The sequence below is a fragment of the Carlito syrichta genome, unplaced genomic scaffold, assembly GCF_000164805.1.
Source record: "Carlito syrichta isolate Samal-C Ts95f unplaced genomic scaffold, Tarsius_syrichta-2.0.1 Scaffold305203, whole genome shotgun sequence".
In the NCBI taxonomy this organism is placed as follows: Eukaryota; Metazoa; Chordata; class Mammalia; order Primates; family Tarsiidae; genus Carlito; species Carlito syrichta.
In genome coordinates, this window is record NW_007249299.1 from 127,749 (window position 1) to 137,187 (window position 9,439).

General features: G+C 40.0%; 1 protein-coding gene across 3 annotated transcripts in view; it reads right to left on the reverse strand.

The window, feature by feature from the left end:
• ABCB4 (ATP binding cassette subfamily B member 4) overlaps positions 1–9,439 on the reverse strand; it is a 77,789-nt gene that overhangs the window by 32,691 nt on the left and 35,659 nt on the right. For all 3 annotated transcript variants that reach the window (XM_008061314.1, XM_008061312.1, XM_008061311.1), the window contains exons 12-14: positions 7,315–7,518; positions 6,809–6,979; positions 435–596 (exon numbers count right to left, since the gene is read on the reverse strand). In XM_008061314.1, coding sequence (XP_008059505.1) covers positions 435–596; positions 6,809–6,979; positions 7,315–7,518 — 537 coding nt within the window. The remainder of the gene's footprint in view (positions 1–434; positions 597–6,808; positions 6,980–7,314; positions 7,519–9,439) is intronic.

Genomic DNA, 9,439 nt, shown 5'->3' on the forward strand with positions numbered 1-9,439 from the left:
AAAAAAAAAAAAAAAAAAGCCCTACAGAGGTGCCCTAAAAAAGGCCGTCTCTTAGCAGCAATCTCCCTAAAATGTTTCTGCTAAAGTCTCTAGCATTCCATATAACTCAGAACTAGGGCTGCTCAGACAAGTGTGAAAACACTTCGCTTATCCTCTGGCCACTTTGGTCATCCCTAATCTTATGGTGGAAGGGACCTGTTAGTTTGATCATATTCCCCAGACAATTAGGAATCTCTGTCATAAGGAATACACTCATGTTTTATTCACGTTATTTTCTTCCTACCCCACCCCGTCTTTGCAGACTCTGATTTCAAGTCTCACATGTACACTTTTAGGCATCTTCAGATTTCTTATTTCTCAGGATGGCGTTACCCGCATCATATTTTAATAATTTAAAGAACCCTGTGTTGAGGATCAAATAGCAGAAAAACTACCTGCATGTTAACAAGTTTGAAGTACACTCCTTCCTTCTTCATCAGTTCACTGTGACTTCCTTGCTCCACAATGACTCCATCTTCAAACCCAGCAATGACATCTGCATTTCGAACTGTAGACAGTCGGTGGGCTATCACGATGGTGGTTCTGCCTTCCCTGGCCTAAAAAGGAAAAGGACAAAAATGTAAGGGCATCGGGGTTCCAGTGTTGACACACTGTCCATTAACATGCACAATTAAGCACTTGTTTATGACTGGTGAAAGAGTAGTTTGTACTCCAGATCTCTGTGTGATTACAGGAAAGGCAACACTCTTCTATGAAAGATCCAAATCAGACTTCAGTTCGGGATCAGACAGGTGGCCAACACCTTCAGTGTGAGGAGCTCTGGAAGCCTAAGGTAGTGTCAGTGTTTACTCAAGAAAAAAAAAAGTCTGACCTTTCTTAGGTGTGTTTGAATTTGTCTGAGAAGTCCTAGCTCTGAGTTATATGGAATGCTTGAAGTATTTAAGGGAAACTGTTGCCAAGTGATAGCCTTTCCCCAAGCACTTCTGTAGGAAATCCTTCTTATGAGTCCGATTTTAACTGTAATTCTGATGGACCGCACTCAGGCAGTTTAGGTGAAATCATATTTCAGGATCAGGATTGCTCAAATTGTGGTTCAAAAACCATCTGAATTGCAATCTAGAGTGGGACCGATAATTTTGCTCTGTAACAAGTGCTTTAAGAGGTGATTTTTATGCATGCTAAAATCTACAAATCACTCTTTTAAGTAGTTCAGTGACATCACATGTTTGCTTGATGGATTTGTGACTAAGTGCTTAAATCCTGGATAATGCCCATCAAATTTTATTCTTTCAAGGAGAAAGAAGGCATTAAAGAAGTAACTAACTACAATAAGTTGGTGTCACATGAGAGGTACTGATAATGTATAAAAAATCCACAAAAGAAAAATATTGTTCTTCCAGGATGGGTAACTGGGTAGAAATAACATATAATAGTGGTAAATCCTCATGCTCCTCAGAGGCAAGATTGTAAATTGTAAAATTCAACTTTTCTTTTTTCCTTTTTTTGAGTTGGAGTCTCACTCTGTCGCCCAGGCTGGAGTGAGGTGGCACATTCATGGCCACCCCAGCGTCGACCTGCTGGGCTCAGGCGATACTTCCTCCTCAGTCTTCCAAGTAGCCGGGACTACAGGCACATGTTACCACGCCCGACTAATTTTTTCATTTATTGTAGATATGAGGTCTCACCATATTGCCTAGGCTGGTCTCGAACTCACGGGCTCAGGCAATCTTCTCACCTCGGCCTCCCAAAATGCTGGGATTACAGACTTGAGCCACCGCACCTGGCCAACTTTTCATTGTTAAAAAGAAAGTTGGTTTGTAACTTCGATTAAATGGCCAATTAACTGATTCATATCATCTCTGGGAATGCCAGTAATAAAGGATTACTGTCGGCCGGGCTCGATGGCTCAGCCTGTAATCCCAGTGCTTTGGGAAGTCAAGATGAGCGGATTGCCTGAGCCCGCAGGTTCGAGACCCGCCTGGGCAACTTGGCGAGACCTCATCTCTACAATAAATCAAAAAATCAGCCAGGCGTAGTAGCATGCGCCTGTAGTTCCAGCTACTCGGAAGGCTGAGGCGCAAGGATTGCTGGAGCCCAGCAGGTCGAGGCTGCAGTGGCCAGGAGCGACCACTGCACTCCAGTCTGAACGACAGAGTGAGACTCCAACTCAAAAAATAAAAATAAAAAAAAATAAAGGATTACTGTCTGTAAAAATATCAGGGTAGTGTGGAGACAATTAAGGTAGATTATAAACTATACTCATAACAACTTGGGCAGATTAAATATGGTCACAAACACATTGCACTTACTCCCATCCCATGGAGTCTATTCCTCTACCTCCTCAAATCTGGGCAAGCCTTGTAGCTTGTTTTGATGAAGAAATTGTGAAGAAACTGATAGTTGTGCAATTTCCAGACCCCAACTTCAAGGGACCTCACAGCTTGTGTATTTCCCACCTTTGAATGTTATCCTGAAAAGCCAGTGAAGGGCAGCCTATCTAGTCTCCTGGAGGATAAGAAGCCTCATTAAGAAAAACCAAACTGCCACAGGCAAAGGCCATCACCAATTGCCAGGTGCATGGGTGAGGCCACCTTGAATGTTCCAGCCCAGCTGACTCTGAGCTGAAGTGAGACAAGGCAAACCCACAGATTTGAGAGAAATGAAAGTTGTGTTTTAAGTGCATTTTGGCTTAAAGCAACTGATACGGAAACTGGTAATCAGGCTGGGATGCTACTGTAACAAAAACCTAAAACATGTGACATTGGCTTTGAGATTGAGTGGTAGGTGGTGGCTAGAAGGGAGGTGATGACATTATTAGAGGAGATTGGAAGAGTAAGGAAATTTCTATTAGATGTTGGAGAAAGGGTGACCTGCATTATGTAATCTTAGAAAAACTGACAAAAACGTTTCCTGCTATAACTTGAGCTTGTACATAAGATTAAGGAGATTCTAGACAGAATAGTGAAAGGTCAACTGGATTTCTCTCTCTGTGTGTGTGTGTGTGTGTGTGTGTGTGTGTGTGAGAGAGAGAGAGAGAGAGAGAGAGAGAGAGAGAGAGAGAGAGAGATAAGGTTCGGAGAAGAGAATGATGAGCTAAAGAATGAGCCACTTGGTTGCTGGAAGAATTTAGAGGCCATATAGAAGACTCAGCACTTGCTGAGTTGGAAAACAAAGTTGTTAGTCATCCAGTTGGAAAACAAAGTTGTTAGTCATCCATGGAAAACAAAGTTGTTAGTCATCCAAAGCAGAGGGAGGTGTGTCTTGAAAAAGTTATGGGCACAGCTGCTGGAGTATGAGCCAGATTTCTAAGCAAATTTCTAAGCAAATTTACAATTTTTAAGAGAATCCTCCAGCTTGTTCTAAAAGAGACTGAAGTTTTTTAAAATGAAAGGGGACCCAAATTTCTATGGGCAGAAAGCTGCAGACACAGGCCATTTCTTATGGAAAAGGAAATACCTGTCAGAGGGAAGATACAAAAGCCTAGGACTAAGGGGAACAATGGACCAGGGAACCCAATCCTAGAGAGCAAAACTGGGCCTTAATCAATAAACATTCAGTTTCCCTGGAGTAGTGAGGATATGGGCAACATGTGCCTGACTGCACTGCCGAATTGCTGTGGGTTAGGGTTAGGGCTAGATTAGAGCAAGGGTTCCTAAGGACTGCTGTGTACTTCCTGTTTTTCCCTTTTTGAGCAGGGATGACCCTATCCCTGTGATGACCCTGTCCCTGCATCACCATTCTATGCTGGGAATATGTGTGGGAGATAACTTGTCTTTTCAGTGCACAGCTTTCTGGATCAAGATGAGCTGAATATGAAGAACCTTATCTATATCTGAACCACATGCAGATCTTCAGAGACTGGTCTTTGAGCCTGATGTTATATTGTACAAACATTCTGAGGGTCTTAGGGACAGATGAACTTCTCTTGCATGTGGAAAAAATGTAAGTAATTATGGCAGAGGGCATGCTGTGGAAGATCAAATATGGTCACAGATTCTTTACAGCCCACTCACTCCTCCATTCTGGGCCAGGCTGTGACTCACTATAACCAACAGACTGTGATGCAAGTGACACGTATGGGTTCTGGAGTCTAGGCCTCTAAGATGGCTTATAGCTTTTCTCTTTGCCCTCTGGGTACACTGCCCTGAAACCTCCATGTAAAGAAGACATGTGAGCCTACTGTATGAACATGAGTGTGAGAAGCCACATGGAGAAGAACTGAGATTCCCAGCCAACAGCCAGCACGTGAGTGAGGCCATCACAACCATTCTAGGTAAATCAACCTTTCAACTGAATGAGCTCCCGTAATAACAGTAGAGGATTCACTCAGCTAACACACAGAATTGTTTCAAGTCTGAATTCAAGGTGATTTGTTATGTTGCAATAATGGTTTTTCTTGGGGACTTTAGAAAATAATGAGTGATTTGTTAGCTAATTTTTTTCTTTTTTGAGTTGGAGTCTCACTCTGTCACCCAAACTGGAGAGCAGTGGCCGCTCCTGGTCACTGCAGCCTCAACCTGTGATCCCTCCGCCTCAGCCTTCCAAGTAGCTGGAACCACAGGGGCGCACTACCACGTCCGGCCATTTTTGATTTATTGTAGAGATGAGGTCTTGCCAAGTTGCCCAGGCAATCCACTCACCTTGGCCTCCCAAAGTGCTGGGATTACAGGCTGAGCCACCAAGCCCAGCATTGTGAGCTATTTTTAAAGTAGATATGTAAAAAGTTATCATCTGAGGCGTGTGACATGATCCTACAGAACACAAAGAAACTGCTAAAATTGAGAGAAATTTCTTGTCCAAATATGAATGAAGACTTTCAAGGTTACAATTTTTCTGATAGACATCATATCATGAGAAACATCTCTAATAATCCAGTTAATTTAGCATAGCAATAGCTAATAATGTATCTGTACCCAAGAACATCTGTACCCAAGAAAAGATTGGAACCAGGACTCCAGGGCTGAATGGGAACTTTTAATTTTTTACTAAGCAGCTCTTTTATTCTATCTGACTTTACCCTAAAATGTTTATGTCAATACATGAATGTCTATTTTTATATTTTAAGTTGAAATTAATGTTTTAATTTATCATGTTCTGTTTTTACGATTTTCTGTCTTAAGTCACTTCTGATTAGTCAACTACCTATCAGTCTCACATGTATTATATTTTAGTTAAAGAATATTATTACTAGCCGGGCTCAGTGGCTCAGCCTGTAATCCCCCGCCTTTGGGAGGCTGAGGTGAGTGGATTGCCTGAGTCCGCGGATTCGAGCCCCGCTTGGGCAGTGAGACCTCATCTCTGAAATAAATAAAAAATCAGCCAGGTGTGGTAGCGCATGCCTATAATTCCAGCTACTCAGAAGGTTGAGGCGGAAGGATCACCAGAGCCCACAAGTGAGGCTGCGGTGGCTGGGAGCGACCACTGCACTCCAGTCTGGGCGACAGAGTGAGACTCCAACTCAAAAAAAAAAGAATATTATTACTTAATATACATGAAGGCAATATAATTCAGAGTAGGAATTTGGGAGAAATAATTATTATTGTCTCAGTATTAAATTACATTATATAAAATGAGCTTAGCCGGGCTCGGTGGCTCAGCCTGTAATCCTGCGCCTTTGGGAGGCTGAGGTGAGTGGATTGCCTGAGCCCGCAGGTTTGAGACCCGCCTGGGCAGCGAGACCTCATCTCTACAATAAATCAAAAAATCAGCAGGGCGTGGTAGTGCATGCCTGTAATTCCAGCTACTCGGAAGGCTGAGGCGGAAAGATCGCCAGAGCCCAGTAGGTTGAGGCTGCGGTGGCTGGGAGCGGCCACTGCACTCCAGTCTGGGCAACAGAGTGAGACTCCAACTCAAAAAAAAAAAAAAAAATGAGCCAAAATATTAACCTGATAAACCGGGAAACATTGATTAAATACAGTTTATGGCATACAACTCATTTGTGTTTACTTAGAATTCACATATAAATTTTTCTGAGAAAATAAGGTTCATATAGCTTGTCCCTAAAATTGTAAAAGATATTTCTTCTTAGCCTTTTGGCTAAGGTTAAGTGTAAAATTGTTAGAGGTAGTTTGGGCAGAATTTGTTAAAGAACTTGCACATTTTACTGCTAAACTTTCTCAAATCAAATATATTTGCGATATTTATGCATTTGACCCTCATTTCTATAGTGTCATCTGACTCTTGTATATATCGTATTGTTATTACAGATGACATCAGCATTAACCCCAAAAGTACACCAAGATAAGTTTTTTCCTATGACATTTCAGCTTAGTAAAGATGCTGGTGAAAGACTTAGAAATGTCTGAGTCAGACACAGGAGTTCTGCATATTTGAGACATGTTGCTTATTTATATGCTTAAACAAATATACAAGTTGAACTTTGTTTCCAGAAAAACATCTGATCACCTTAATGAATAAAGATGATGTTACTGCCTACAAAACAGGGTATGTTGAATTATTTTTCAGCTGGATCAGTGTCTAAGTAACCAGATTTTGTTTTTGTATATTTTTAACACAGTTACTTTTGATCAATGCAATAGCCTATGTACAAGAGAAAAACAAAGCCTAACGGCTCATTGCACAGGCCTGGGTCTGGGCTCGTTGCATCATAGTCAAAGCAAGCCAGGATCATTGACCTGTCTCTCTGAAGATAACAGAACCTGACAGAAAGAGGAAAACAATATGCTCTGTGAGATAGCTTCACTTGCCTTTATGTTTATGTTTCTTACTCCAGCCTCGTAAAGCACTGGCAAAAATTTTCAGTAAAGTTTCAACTTTCTGTTCATTCAGATGTTCAGGGTCTACTGACCTTATCTAGAGCTGCTTGTACCTCAGCTTCACTTTCTGAGTCCAAGGCTGACGTGGCCTCGTCCAGCAGGAGGATCTTGGGATTGCGAACCAGGGCTCGAGCGATGGCAATTCTCTGTTTCTGTCCGCCACTCAGCTGGGCTCCTCTCTCTCCAACCAGAGTGTCAAATTTCTACAACAGAAAAGATGGAAGAGTTCTTGAAGTATTTTACATTAAAAGGGCAAGGAAGTCAACTTTAAATGGACTACTGAAATATATCATAAATTATAATAAAACAAATGAATACTGAATTATTTTTAAAAACTACTGTCATATCATGTAGAAAATGTCATGTTATTCATGTGCCAGGCTATCCTCCTTAAATCCCTGATTGAAGAATTTAAGGGACTTACCGAGTAAAGTTGGACAACCTTGCATCTCAAACACTGTTAACTTTTGAAGAAAAAACTCAGCCTCATGAGGTGAAATTCTAATTTCAAGTGCAACTGCATTATCAGAGGCTTTACCTGTGGCAATTTCATGATAAACTCATAGGCGTTGGCCTCTTTGACAGCTTTCTTTATCTCATCCATGGTTACATTTCCACGGCCATAACGAATATTTTCAGCAATTGTGGTAGAAAATAGCACCGGCTCTTGACTCACCACTCCAATTATTTCCCTCAGATATCTCACATTAAAAGTCCTAATATCCTGCCCATCAATGTTAATCTAAAAGGAAGAAAATATTTCCTATTAAATATTTTAAACCATCTGATATCTAAAGTATTGGGACTCAATTTGTTATGAAAAAGTTTTAGCTAATATTTAACTTATTTTAGCACTTATAAATGACAATTAGAAATAAATAGCAATATGTGAGAATAAAAATAAAAAGTTTATGCTCTCTTCTGATATTTATTTTCTTACATACAGTTTTTTCATGGATAATTATTCTCCATAAACTATTTTAGGTTTTGCTTTTGGTATGCCATTATGTTTACCTGCCAATATTAAATTTAAATAAAATTATCCACTTACCTACCTAGTCTGCATATTATTTTGATGACATATGGTGTTTTACTATATTTAACATACCATGATTAATTTTATTTCCCAACTCTTGGACATTTTGCTTCCTTCAAAGACCATTGTAAAAGTAGAGAATTACCAAGTTGAAAGGTGTGATTTATTTCTCCTTTGATAACAATCGCTTACATGTATAATGACTGATATTTGCTGGGCATTTACTGCTTGCTGAATAAACAATTTTTAAAAAATATTTTACTGACTTACAATGTCAGTAGGGATACATAAATATATCTGTTTCATTGTAATTTACTAGCACTGGGTTTTATCTATTTAATTTTTTATTTCTAATTAATAGGTGTGAGGTGATAGTTTGTATCTGTTTTTTTCTTTTTTTGAGACAGGGTCTCACTCTGTCACCCAGGCTGGAGTGCAGTGGTATGATCACAGCTCACTGTAGCCTCAACCTGCTGGGCTCAAGTAGTCCTCCCACCTCGACCTCCCCAGTTACTAGAACTACAAGCCCGTATCATCATGCCCACGTAATTAAAAAAATTTTTTTGTAGAGACAGGGTCTCACTGTAGGGAGCCAGCCACGGAGGCCCACTGAGCATTAGGGATCAGGGAGGGCCGTGGACCCCGAGACCACTAGGATGCATTCGAGAGCAGTTGACCCCATTCCCTCCTCCCCTTCACACTTAGCCAAAAGGAACCCTGCTGACCTAAGCTGAAGGCTCTGTGACTGTGACAGGCATGGCTCACTCTAGAAACGCACTGTTCCTGTTTTCCATGAACTGTGGTTTCAGCTTAGGTATTAGATATAATTTAAACTCAGGTCACATTTGGGAGCCTTTAATACAGTACAAGTTTCTTTATAAGACTTAAAAGTATATTTGTAGAATTAGTATATACATATGGAGAGCTGTTTTCAGCTTTAGATGGTATAGATGATTATCTAGAGTTACCCGAAATGGTTCAGCACAAACTTTGGGCTGGGCCACATTCCTGAGGGCCCAGCGCGTACTTTGGACTGGGCTGCATTCTTTTAGACTGGTTTTAGCTACAGTTGGTGTAGGGTTTTTCTACTTATTATAGAAATTGAATTTATTTTATTCATAGAAAGTATTGTAGAATAGGTTATACTATGTCAGTGAATTATGTTAGTTCAAGCATGATCAAACATGATATTTTGAGGTTTAGTAAGAATACAGCTAACTTTAGAAATTTCATTGTTTCCATTTTCTACATTTGTGGTTTCTGCTTTAATACAATTTACAGTTTATATTTGGGTTTTATTTTTGAAAGTTTTGTTGCTGATGATCAGCTTTATATATTAGAATTAGGAATTATAAACTTTTATAGAATTAAAATAGATATATAGGATTCTAGAACAGCCATTTTGTTAAGAGATTGTAGTCAATTGTTCCTAGAAATGGCCCAGCATGATCTTTTGACTGGGCCACATTCTTTAGGAACTGGTTTGGGTTATAATTAAGAGTTTCTATATAGTGTAGGTAGAATTAGTGTAGAAATAGAAAGGAATTAGGATTTAAGTTAGTCATTAGGTGTTGTGTATGCATAAGTTTTAAAAGTTATTGATTATTAGAATATTATGATGTTAGAA